This window comes from Tetrao urogallus (genome assembly GCF_951394365.1).
Source record: "Tetrao urogallus genome assembly, chromosome: 13".
Classification (NCBI taxonomy): Eukaryota; Metazoa; Chordata; class Aves; order Galliformes; family Phasianidae; genus Tetrao; species Tetrao urogallus.
Window position 1 is genome coordinate 16,346,812 of NC_136826.1, and position 13,193 is coordinate 16,360,004.

At 47.6% G+C, this 13,193-nt stretch overlaps 1 protein-coding gene across 2 annotated transcripts; it reads left to right on the plus strand.

The window, feature by feature from the left end:
- Positions 1 to 3,097: 3,097 nt before the first annotated feature.
- On the plus strand, positions 3,098 to 11,241 carry IL13RA2 (interleukin 13 receptor subunit alpha 2; the record flags this gene model as incomplete). 2 transcript variants are annotated; one of them, XM_079541957.1, is made up of 9 exons in its annotated part: positions 3,098 to 3,212; positions 5,433 to 5,584; positions 6,952 to 7,105; positions 7,237 to 7,357; positions 8,393 to 8,577; positions 9,661 to 9,818; positions 10,387 to 10,531; positions 10,694 to 10,796; positions 11,199 to 11,241. In XM_079541957.1, 9 exons carry the CDS (start codon positions 3,098 to 3,100, stop codon positions 11,239 to 11,241), a joined length of 1,176 nt encoding a protein of 391 aa, XP_079398083.1. The 2 variants fall into 2 exon arrangements, with proteins under 2 accessions (XP_079398083.1, XP_079398084.1); XM_079541958.1 differs by having other exon boundaries at positions 9,661 to 9,773.
- Between the last annotated feature and the right edge of the window lie 1,952 nt (positions 11,242 to 13,193).

The following is a 13,193-nucleotide window of genomic DNA, read 5'->3' on the forward strand; positions in this document are numbered from 1 at the left end:
TTACACAATGAAAACGCATCAGTGTTAAATTCTAACATTGCATAACTGAAAGCAAGAGCGTGCATTTACCAGCAGGAAGGAGGCTTTTTTTCCCCTCACTTTGTAGGAACTGAGAAGGAAACATCTAGAGTTGTGTGACTGCAATGAGAGGGAAACCTCCCCAAAGCTCCCATCTCCTCCCTACAGTATCAAAGGGGTTGTACCACCCACTGCTGCTTTTCATTGAGTCAGAAAGAAGAAAAGGTGTCATTCAGCAGTGGGGCAGTGGCCAACCATGAGCAAGACCTCATAGTCTTTGGGGCCATTTCCCAGTTTAGGACCAGGCATCTTGCTGTGTGTGCTCACTGCAGAACGGGGAGGATCCTATCTTTGCTGCTTTGGAACATTCCCAGCTGGGCAGCAATTCCAACAGTGATACTATCAGCCCTGCACAAGTGTTTTGAGGGTTGCTTTCCCACCAAGAATCGCTCCTCCTGTTCCTGGTGCTGTTGCTCCTTTTCCTTAGGATGATTTCATCATTTCTCAATATTTCTAAATTTGCTGCAGGAAGATGTGTGCTCTGGCCCAGGGCTTGTCAGGGCAGCTCTGCATTTGAAACATCATTTCTTGTCCCACCTGGAAGGGAGCTGAACCACCCACTTATTACTTGCCGTGACCTGGGTTGATCCCCCAGCACAGCAACAGGAATCATAAGACTTTTGTTTTTTTTCCTCCTAGAGGACAGCAACGTGTATTTGGCAGCAGAGCTTTTACAAGGGGGCAAATCAAGGGTGGTGGTACCTGTTCCTTGTAAAGATGTGCAGGGCTGCACCTTTGGTGAGGTGCAAGAGGGGCTGAGATGTGGGAGTAGTGCTGCACTGGCACAGCTGGGTGGTGGGGTCACCATCCTTGGAGGTTCTCCAGAACCATGGGATGTGGCACTGAGGGATGTGGTCATGACCATGGTGGGGTGGGCTGGGGTTGAACTTGGAGGATCTCAGCAGTCTTTTCCAACCTGAATGATTCAGGGCTGCCCTTGCAGGATGGCAGTTGGACCACATGTGCTCTGCCTGCGGATGATGCTTGTAGGTGCTGAGGACAGGCTGTACTGTACAAAAAACACTGTGCAGTTTGGTTTTTGTTTTAATGAGTCACTAAGATATTTGAAACGTACTTCTAACCTACCGAGTTCAGTTAGTACCTACACTTCATAAATCATAGCAGTGTCCTGCCAGCTGCTGGCTTAATAAGGCCCCTGACTGCGTGGGAAATGCTAAGACACTGCAAAGTGATATCTGATCCCTGAAGTGAACAGACTGAGCTCTTTAAAAAGCTCCACTGCTGCAAGAAATGCAAAGTTCTGAGCAGAGCAGCCTCGGGGCTGCAAGGAGCTCAGCGTTCAGAGGCAGAGGTCCAGGTAAGAGCACTTCCCTTGTATGAAATCTTTCTGTGCAACCCATCTGTTTTTCTTTGCCTTGTGAAAAAGTGTGGATGCGTTTGAATTAAGCACCATTGGAAACCGAAAAGAAAATCTTCCTCCACTTGGACTCATGCTCAGTGCTTTGGATGCTGCAATCCATCAGAAATGAGCTATGTCTGCTGTCTTCCCAGCTCTGAAGCCAGCTCTCATCACCGTAGCACCTTTGTGCTGAACTGTGAGACCTTTCAGAGGCAGAGGCTGACGCCTACATCCCATGGTAGGGTTGGTAAGGGTACAAGCTCACCTATTTGGTATCCTACAAGCTAATTCCAGTCATTTGTTCTGGCAGGAGCTTGTTCTCTCTTGTTTCAGAGTAAAACAGAAACATGACCAGCACTGTTTACAGGCGTGTGGAGCACTTGGGAGGGTTTGGCGTTTGTTTGAGTTGAAAATTAGCTGATGAAACTGTTGTGTATTTTTGACTGCTGCCATGTGTTCCCAGTTAAGATTTCTGCTTAATTCAAGCTCCCTCCCTCTTCTCCTCCAGCGCGCCCTGATCCTCTTCTCTGTGTTCTGTGGGATGGAGTTGGGGTTGGCTGGGATTTCCCAAGCTCAGACCCCAGTTATGGGCAGTGGCTGGGGGTGAGGAGTGGGCATGGCCAAGGGCTGCCCCAGGGCTGCCTGCCATCAAAAAGGGGGACGTGGGCTGCAGCCTAAACAGCTGTTGGCTGTGCTGTGTGCTCTGTGCTTTGCTCGTGTGCATCTCTACTTCTAGCTAATCTGTTCCTACGCTTGTACCTGTATGTAAAAGTTAAAGAGATACATGTAAGTCTCCCCAGTAGTAATGCCTTCTATTTATTTCCATGGAAACAGCAACAGACACAAAGAGCACAGTAACACTGTTTGGTAGAGCACGTTGTCAGCGACAAACCACTCCTTATTAACTTAATACCTTAATAACCTAAATAGCCACTGCTATTAGTTAGGTGTTTTTGTCAGTGATGAAGAAGAGCTGTATGCTGCACATATAAGCACCTGCACAAGCAGAGGTCATAGTCCCATAGTCACTGTGCCACTGCTGGAATGTACCATGCACCTCTCACTGTGCCACATCCACCGGTTGGTTGGGTGCCATAAACATTCATCAGGTGATGAGGAATATCAATGGGTGCTGGTTTTCTCCATGTACGGAGGTTCATCCTTTGCTGCAATCCCACCAACATCCACCTCTGACATTGGGGGCTGATGTCACAAAATAGGAGGCATTACTTTCAGAGCAGCCAGGTTCAGAGGGGCTGAGTGATGTCTGTGTGTTGGAGAAAGGTGTTCTGGTTTGGGGGTTTCTAATGGGAATGTCTCTACACGGAGGTGCTGTTAAGAGCTGTGTGCTGTCCCCCAGCTCCTTCCCCAGAGCGGTGCTGTGCACAGCCTGCCGACTGCTGATTGACTTTCATTTGCAGAATGCTCTTAGCAAGCCAGAAACTATTTCAAACAAAGCCAAAATCTCGACCATGTGTTGTCATCCCCAGAATTACACTCATCAGGGAAGAGGAAAAAAAAAAAAAAATAATAATTCAGAAAAACCCCTCTGGGAAATGATGAATCAGTAAACAAGTAAAAGGCGATTGTCATCTGTGTGCGTCCTGCAGAGGGAATTCCACGGCCCCACTGCAGTGATAGAAGCCTTTCACCACCACGATGCTGCACCAAAGGGCTCCTCCAGTGCTGGCAATGGCTTTGCAGCCCATCTCCCTCCTCTCCCTGGTGTTGGCGTGGGGCTGCGTGGCCTCCTCCTCTCCCTGGCATACAGCAGGTAAGCCCACTGGCAGCCACCTGGGCTTGGGATGGTGCTGGGCTCTGTGTGGTTTTGTTATGGCAAGGGGTGGGTTTGTGAATGGGCAGTTAACACATGGTGTGTTCAGTGGGGTGTTTTCGCAAGTGGCTTCAAAGGGAACAGAAAGACAGAAAGAACTGTCAGCAAAGTGTTAATGTAAGGCTGGCATTTACAAACACATAATGGGTACATAATGATCCCAGGTGTGTGTGCTGGGGGAGGGGGGTAAAACACAGGGTTTATTCATAATGTAGGAAGTGCTACTCGGTGAGCTGTTGGCCTCGGCAATGGTATCTGAAGCACTAATGCGGGCACTGCCCTTCAAACAGGCTCCCTGCACGATGCTGGGATGCAGCCATCCTGTGTGCTGGTGGCTGCTGCAGTGCACTGCTTTGGTGCCACGGAGGTGATGCTGCAGTGAGAGCCAACAGCACCCAGCTGCGGGATGGGGTGACTGTGCAGTGAGATGGTTGTGAGATGGGGTGGCTGTGTGATGGAATGGCTGTAGAATGGGATGGTTGTGCAGTGGGGTGGTGGTGCAGTGGGTTACCTGTAGGACAGGGGTGGCTACAGGGCAGAATGGCTGTGGGATGAGATGGGTGTATGATGGGATGGCTGTGCAATGAGATGGCTGTTTGATGGGGTGGCTGCAGGATGGAGTGGCTGCAGAGTTGTCCAGCACATCAGGATGTGATTCAGCAAATTCAGTGCAAATTGTGTCCGGAAGAAAGGAGTTCTGCAGAAAACACTGAGGAGCAGCTTTCATTTCAAAGCTGGATGACACAGTCCTGTGTCCTGCATGGAGAATGAGTGAGTGAGACTTGTACCTTCTGGAATAGAGTCATACTGAATCACTAAGGTTGGAAAAGATTGCTAAGATCATCTAGACAAGATCATCTAAGAATGTAATAATGAGAAACTCCGCAAGAGGCAGCGCTGATGTTTAAAAAGGAGTTGAGTTCTGGAATGCAACATCCAGAAAGCAACATCCCAAAACAAAGCTTTTTCATTCTGTCTGAACTTTAAATTATTGTCAAAATTTCTTTTGGAAAAATTACTTGCTATTGTTTCAAAAAGGTGTGGCTGGGCAGAAAAAGATCAGGGATGGAACCAAATTTCAGAATGTTGTTTCTGGAGAGACAGAAATTCCACTTTGAACAAATCCAGGGCTCTCTTGGAAGTTATGTCTGGATTCCCAAACAAAGGCAAGTTGCTCTGTTTGCACAGCAGTGAGAACAACCTCTGTCCATGCAGGAGAAGGCTCCCAGCCCTGCCCACTACAAGGGCCATGTCCCACCGGTCCTGGAGCTGCCACAGTGCCACTGCCGCTCTCTGAACCCTCTGTGCTGGGCTCAGAGCTGCTGGGAGGCAAAACATTGTACTTGTTATATAAAAATGCATCAAAGCTCATTGTTTTCCTCCAAATCATTAGAATCTATTGTTCCTTACCCCAGCACCTCCCTACGTATGTTAAGGTGGTATCTGACATTGACACCTAACAACAGCTGGTCTCCCAGACCGAAGCTTCACATGCTGGGAAGTGTGGGAGCTGAAGACTGCAGTGGTCATCACTGGGAGGACTTCCTCAGAAGAAATCAATGATGTTCTCTGCCATCTTTCTAAAGAGGGCACATATGGTGGCAATGCTGGACTGACCCGGCCAAAGGTGGACTCCAAAGCACCGTGAAGAAAACACATCGTGCCATGAACATGGAGGCACCCAAATGGGTAATACCACCTCCAGACAGCGTATGCAGAGAGAAAACCATCTGTTACATATGTTGACTTTGAACTGATAAAACAGAATGAGCCCGATGGCTTTCATTGCGTGAACGACGTTCTTCAGGCAGAGCTTAGAGGCAGCGTGTCTTAGTAACCCCAAGCAAACAGAAGACGTGAAAGGTCATGGTGGCACTATGGTATTATTTAGAACACCTCTAAAGGGATTGACAAAGATACTGTGGCATTCTTATGCCTCTTTGATGCCCATTGGGTTTTGAGTGGGCAGGAAGAGAGCTTGTGTGTGTATGGTTGAGGGCAGGTGGTGACACAGGACTGGATCTGAACCAGCTGTGTTCCCCTTTACACCCACACCATGTTTAATTTCATCACGTTTATTGTTTTTTTTTGTTTGTTTTTGAGGTTGTTGCTATTTTGAATCAACACCCCTTTTACTCCCTGCTTTGTTCCCCACTGCAGTTGCTCCCCCCCTAGACCTTCAGATCACCGATCCTGGGCTCTTAGGTTCTCTCGATATAGAGTGGAAACCTCCACCCAACGTACAGACCTCCAATGAATGCACAGTGAAATACAAGTGTGAATACCGTAACACCGGCGACAGAGAATGGAAGGTGAGAGAACGCACAGCTTTATCCTCCTAGATCCCTGTTGCTCCTTTATTTCTTGCACACGTTTATACCTGCATTTAAAGCACCAGCAGGACTGGTAAAGCAGCACATCTAAGTGCCATTCCACAGGATCACTTCTTGGAAGTGTTTCCCAAAGAGGAGCGTGCTCTGCAATTCCTCAGCAGCAGCAGTCAGAGTTGGAAAAGGGCTGTTTCTGTCAGAAGTGTGCTGCTTGCTGCCGAAAATAATCCACCAATATCCAGTGTCATCCCTTGTCATAAAAGGCGCTGCGCGTTTTAGAAGGTCTTTGTTTATATGGTCTTGAACTCAGGCAGTGTCACATCCTTAGGGATGTAGCGTGGTAAATAAATACAAGATTAAGTCCTATTAATTATCCTAATGGTTAAACATTCGCTATATTCAGAAGAGTGTTATTAATCAGTGTTTCCTTCTGTGTTGTAGATAAGGTTGATTCCAGCTCAGCTCTGTGATAAGATAGTCAGCCTTAGCTTGCAGATGTATAGATGTAGGGTTGCCAGAATGCTGTGGGAGCTTTTAGGAGAGGAAAGCTGCCAGAGGGGTTGGAGGGAAGAGGAGAAACTCTCTGTGTGGTTGGTGCAAGGTACTGGGGAGCACTGAGAGATATGAAAAGGATATGTGCAGATTCCTGCCTCGTGTTTGTAACTGCTCTTTAATAAGGGGGAAAAAAAAAGAAACAAAACAAAAAACCAAACACGTCAGAATTCCCCAGGTCATAATCAAAGTGTCTGCAAGGCAGAGCCAAAAGGGAGGAAACTGACGGCTTGTACCTTGCAAAAATGCTGGATAAGGTCACAAAGAAACATTGACTTTAAAAAACAACCCATGGGGCCATCGAGGAATCCATCATCAGCAATGTCTGGCAGAAGGACGTGGCTCAGCAGGGCTCTGACACTCTGGGACTGCTGACCATAGCCTGACTGTGGGCTGCAGTTCCTCTTGCAGCAAACACGTTGACTCTGCAGCCCATCATTTCTGTCCTGGCTGGGTCTGTGCAACCCTTTCTCCCTCTTCATTTGCTGCAACTTCCCCCAGCTTACTTTTGTCCTGTATAAAAGAAGGGAGATGGAGCCTTCTCCCAGCCCTCATCCCCAGTCTGGGCTTCCTTTTTCTGGGGTGGAAGGGAGGATTTGCAGCCAGTGAGGATGGGCAGCCCAAGCAGAAGCACTGGGCTATACAAGTGCTGGAATAGCATTGGGCAGGAGAAGCAGGATAGAAATGAAAAGGAAGATGAAAGCACCCAGGTGAGCCTACCAGCAGCCACGGTGCAATGGTGGCTAACTCTTCAGCTCAGCAACAAGAGCTGCTTATCAAATCTGTCTTTCAACCAGGTTATTTTTACTAAGAAACTAAAACTCAGAGTCGGATTTGACCTCAGCAGGACTGCTGAAGTGAAGGTCCAGACCCTGCTCAAAGGATGGTGTACCAACGACGTGGAAGTTCAGAGTGAATGGGTTTATGCCACCTTTCGGGTCCCACTGCAAGGTTAGGAGCAGCCTTCCTACTTTTTGACCCCACTTTTTTTGTCTTGACTGAGGCACACTACTGTTCAAAGCTGTACAATGATATTTCTGGCTGACATTTGGCTACATAGTCATTATCTTCTCATTTGGCAGGGAAACTGGAATCTAAGGTTCAGAATTTTCATTGCATCTATCATGACTGGGAATACCTCAAGTGCACGTGGCAACCGGGTCTCCTTGCTCCTCGTGGTGTAAATTATGGACTATACTATTGGTATGTATCAGCAAAATAGGATAATATCCAGCCAGCAATTGAGTGAACCACTCTTGGAATTGCTCAGCATACTTACATGGCATGGAAAGTGCCATGGGAGTAGTAATAACGCACGTTTCTCAGTTAATTCTATTGTTTTTTTAACATTTTTTTTTTTTTTCTGCAAGAAAAACAAAGCCAGAATTATGCGTTTTGGCCAATATAACCTGTGCTTCATTTCCTGTGATGTTATAGTGAGAATGATGGGCCATTGGGTTTTGTGACTTCAGGCTGTTTGTGGAGAAAAGCATAGCTGCAGCTATTTAAAAATAGTTTCTGTGTGGCTCTTGGAAATATTCTTCAAAGCAAAAACACCAAATTTACAAACTACTTGGAGAAAACCATGGAAAATTTCATTACTTGTTGCTGAAAACAAACCAACCCCAATTCCACAAAAAAAGACACCAACAAACCTGCTGTTATTTAACTGCCTGTAACCAAAGCAGCATTTGGATCTTAGTCCTCTTTTATAAGAAGGATGGGTGGAAACACAGCCTTGTCCTTTGATCCCTGGGAGTTAACTTTCACAGTGCTACCACATGATTTCTTTCCCCACGTAATGACGTGCTTTGCAGAGAGACTTTCATTAGGAGCAGAGTACGGAGGCCAGACCCAGCTCTGCCTCAATGGCAACAACCCAACAAGAGTCACTTAAGGCAATGGGAAGCCCCATGTGGCATTACCAGCATGAGGACTGTAACCTCCAGAGCCAGGAGGTGGTTTGGGTTGCTTTTACACAATCACTACTGATCCCTCGGGTTTCCATTACAATCAGCTGTTTTTTCCCCTCCTCCCCACACTTTTCCCATAGCAGGAAAGATGCACAACGCTGTGCTTTGGTGGGTAGGGCAGGCAGGACAAAAGGGATGCTCATGGTTTAAGTCCATTTGCTCCTATCTGATTGTCCTTAAAAAAAAAAAAAAATATCAGAAAAAGGCTTTACCCCAAACTAATTTCTATTGCTTTGATTGCCTTTTTTTAATGTTTTCCTGTTAGGTATGAGGGTCTGGAGCACGCAGTGCAGTGTGACAACTATATCCAGGATCATGGTATAAACGTGGGCTGCATGCTGCAAAACCTGAGCCAGGCAGAATACAAAGACCTGAGCATCTGTGTCAATGGGTCTGTGGCAGCCACCTCACTGAGGCCTCTGTATGCCACCCTGCGCCTTCACAACCTGGGTAAGGCTGGTGGGAGGGCAGCAGGGCGTGGGGGACCTGCATGGCCACTGAAGGCCCATGGCTTGCATGAGGGGCTCAAACTAATGTGTGCTCTTGCAAATGGAGAAGGGGACGTGCATTGCTGGACTTGATTCTCCAGCAGTGTTTTCAGGAGGTGATGCTGCTCAGCGCTCAGGTCACTAGGTGCTGCTGAGTGCCTTGCTTGGCATTGGATGACTTCACATCAGTGGGCTGCTGGGCAGAGAGCAGAGCAGCTATGGGTTTTTTGGACCCAGCAGCACAATTGCAGATGTGGCTTGATTTCCTCCCGCTGGAACTGAAGCCACTGCTCTGCTCCTGCAAGCACAGGAGAGCTCTGCTTGCATTGCTGCTGAAAGCAAGCCAGGGGCAGGGGAGAGTCCAGTGAAAGGTGCAGTGTGGTCTGCCAGAGCCATGGGAACAAAAAACAAAGGTGGGTTTCAAGCCCCCCACACCCTACTACAAATGGGGAAACAAAGCAAAGTGCAGCTAAAGACACAGTCTGATGCACATGCTAGCTCTTTGCTATGGGCACTTCCTGTGCTGATGCATTCCACTGAATCATTTGAACCCTTAATGGCCATCTGGTCCAACTCCTGCACTGAACAGGAACAGCCACAGCTCCATTAGGTGCTTGGAGCAACATTTACCCACATGTAACTGCCAGAGGATAAATGGGTTACCCTCCTGGGTTAATTAGCAGGATTTCTGGATTCAATCAGGGATGTTGTGTTGTCCTATGTGGCTTTGGGCACATGGCATAAAGAATGCAGTGTCAGGACAACACAATAGCAATGATGCATTGCAGGGGTCCAGGCTGCCCTGTGAGAACAGCGTGCCAAACACATCATTTGGCCATCAGCCCTGTCTGCACATCCAGATAACAACAAGCAACCCAGCCTCCAAGTGGAGCTTTTGCTCCTGCAGCATCATGGCAGTCCAAAACCCCATCAAACCCCGTCAGTGGGAGCATGGGACAAAGCCTGGTAGTGATAACCCAAAGCCATTCTCACCGGGACCTGGTTGGTGGCACCTCCTGACTTCTTCTTCTCTTTCCTCCCCCAGCCAAGCCCTCACCCCCCCAGCAGCTGGTGGTCTCCATGTCTGCAGCTGAGGAGCTCCGCGTGGTGTGGAGCCCACCTGGTGGCCAAACACCCCCCCAGTGCCTGGAGTACGAGGTGCAGCTGGCAGAGGAGCAGAGGGAAGCCAAGGCTGCCTGGGCGGTAGGGAGCACACAGGGCTGCAAGCAGCCTGCTGTGGGGTGGGGAGGTGGGGGCCTGTCTGTGTGTATATATGGCCTCTACGTGGTTTGGTTTGGTTTGGTTTGTTTCCTTGAATCTGGTAGCACAACATGATCCAGTGAAAGGGTGAAGGCTCAGCGCTCCAGAGAAGCGACCTGGCACACAGCATATGTTGATGCATAGGGCTTTTTCCTTCTGTGTTATTCAGCGATGGTTTTAACAGCAAGAATCATTCAGTTGTAGGGGATGGGTGGAGGAAACGTTCTTTAAGTGTCGCATTCTACACATGAATCTCCATAGCTAGCTTCACAAATGATCAGACACAAACAGTGACCATACACAGAGGGGCCCCATGAGTGTCTGTGCTTTCAGGAGGCTCAGCTCCATAATAATTACCAGTACAGGATGGTCCAAAGCTATTAAGAAACCATTCCAAACTGCCAAAATGTAATCCAAGGATTTGCAAAGCTTGTTCAGCAGCATCAGGCCATGCCAGAGAGTTACCTCTGGCTGCTCAGAACTCCTCACTACTCTCCGTTTTCTTTTTCAGTCCATATCCACCCAAGTGGAAACTGCTTTCACCATCTCCAGAGCAAATCAGAGCCGTGTTTCTTGTGTCCGTGTCAGAGGGAGAACAAACAGTTTCTGTGCTGATGAGGGCTTCTGGAGCGAATGGACACAGGAGTGCTTCTCTGGTAGGGAACCAACAGCCATCAGTTTTTGTCTGTAGTGAAAAAATTAATACACTTAGGGTAAGAAGTAAGAAGATTAAATGCATGGGGCCCAAGGTTTTAAAAAGCAATGCAACCTGTTCTGCAAGACAGGAACTTCTTATTTGTTATTATTTCTCTTTGCAGTAAGCAGAAAAGAAGTCAAGCAGCTATTTATCCTCATTCCGGTCATCCTGGGGTTGTCAAGTAGCCTCTTAATATTTACGTTGATTGGCCAATGCAAGAAAAGGTAAGTGCTAGAGCAGCCTGTCCATGCAATGTGCTCTTAGGTCTCAGCCTGTGGGTATAAATAAAACAATATACAAGATACTAAGAGACAAGCACGTATCAATAAGATGAGCTATAATCAGATACTAAACAAGACATTTTATGTTGAGGAAACAGCTTTACGAGTGTGGCCGTTTCTCCCTCCCAACATGCCATAAATAGCCAGACTGCTATTAAATGCAGCAGTTACTTGTTACATGAGTAAAGCAGAAGAAATAATGCCATTATTTTGCCCCAAAGTGTAGATGCTAGTGATAAACCTGTGGCAAACAAATGCTTCCTGCATTGGCACCGTGAGGCAATGTGTGATGGGGATGCCATCGTCTTCCTTGGTACTGGCAGTGACCTTCTGTTCCCATTGCAGATCCCCAGCAGGAAAACCATTGCACACGTTGGTGGGATGCTAAGTGCACCCATGGCTGCTGTGTTTGATGGGCTGCTCTCACATCATCCCAAGGACAGCCAAGAAGCCCGGAGCTTTCTAGGCCAGCGTGGGTCTCCCCTGTGCTGTGTGAGGCTGGCAGTCACAATGCAATCCTCAACAGGCCCAGGAAAACAGGGGAGGAGCTGTAAACTGACTGGAGCAAACTGTTTCTAATAACAAGGCAAAGGAGAAAAAGGAGGTGTGGAAATTGTGATGAATAAAGATAAATAGAATCCGCAGAGCAACATGTTATTTGGTTAGTAATTTATTTTAAGGATTCCATGAAGCTGTATAGCAGGGCATACACTGAAGCTGGGTACCAAGGCCTGCATGCATCTCCTCACCTCTCCTTTCCTCCTTTCACTGCTGTACCTGAGCTAATTGCAATCGTTTCATTAACTGTTATGCCTCAGCTGCTGCAAAGATGAAGTGGTGAGAGAGCGTGGGAGAAACTTTTGCTACAGCACTCCCAACCACTGGAAGGGATGTGGTTACGAGAAGTAGAAGGTTATTTTTGCAAAGGCAGCAAGGGAACTCCTCCAAGAAGTGGGCATAGCTCCTGCCATTCAATGGAGCACCCTGGATGGCTCTCAGCACTGTGCACCCAGCTGGTAAAGTTGCTGATTGACATTTAAGGATGCCCCCCATGAGAATGATTAAAAAGTAAATCCAAGACGTGCACTACAGCTGGGTAGAACCCCAACCAAGATGCTGCTCTCCAAGCCTGCTTCTATTTTTTATTTATTTTTATTTCCTTTTATCGGAAAAGGGAACGAGCTCAAACCCCTATGTTTAGTTATGTTTCATTTCATCTGAACAACCCAGAAACCCCAACCTCTTGCAGGAGTGTTTATTCAAGATGGGAATTTCTTGTGAACAGAGGAAGCTCAGAGGGAAAATCAAGTTTGCATCAATCAGCCCTATAAAGAGATGGGTGAATCCAAACAGCCACAACACACTGAGTGCTGCCTTACACATCGAAGTGCAAAATTATTCAATCCCTATCAGCTGCTTCCAATGCTATGTGGGTACCAACCCAGTCTTATCTGGGGATGTATCAAGGAAGGAAGGCACTAGAAAAAGAACCAACTGGTCTATGGACAGACTGGGGGACAAAGGAAGCTTCTCAACTGCTGGTATTTAGGCAAGATGTAACTCTACCCTTCACTACCTCTGGGTGATGGAAGGGAGCAGCTCTTTGCATATTGCCCTGTGCAAAGTCCCCTTCCTTCCATGTCTGGTCTCCAGGCAGGATTTGATAGGACAAGAGAAACAGCCCTGCATCACATAGCTCAGACATTTTGCTTAGCTTGCTCCTGAGGTCAAACTTGGGGTATCCATGGGGCATCATAGCAGAGCAGGAGCACACCTGGATTTCCACCTCTGAGCCCAAGATGAGCAGAGATGCTCAGTCCCGCTCATTCTGAGCTCTGCATGGTAATTGCAGGAGCCACAAGACTTGGGCACATCCAGATAGATGCTATCCAGACTCTGTTTTTTCCAAACTGCCCTCAGAGCAACAGTTATTCCTTTTGTAACGACTAAAAGCACTGAAGAAAACTGTTGGAAAGAATCCCATTGAGGTTTCCTTGTTAATAGGAATACCTCACAGTTGGTCTCTGACATCTTGCCAGGCCCTTAAACTGTTTCAACACTGATGCATTGTGAAAGCCATCTGTGTGAAGGAGAGGCAAGAAAAGAGGCTGGTGCAGATGGAACTTCACTTGCTTTAGCCCACGGGAATGCACAAGCATTTGGCCATCCACATGTGGGCTTGCAGCTTATGCTACCCTGGAACTTCTTGCTGCTACTGCATCCCATCCTGTGTGCTGATGCAGTTTGCTCTGCTCCATTACTGTGGCTAGTGGCAGCAGGCACAGCAGAGACCTCAGCAGAGCAAAGAGCCTTCTGCAGACTGAAAGCTCAGCTAGAACA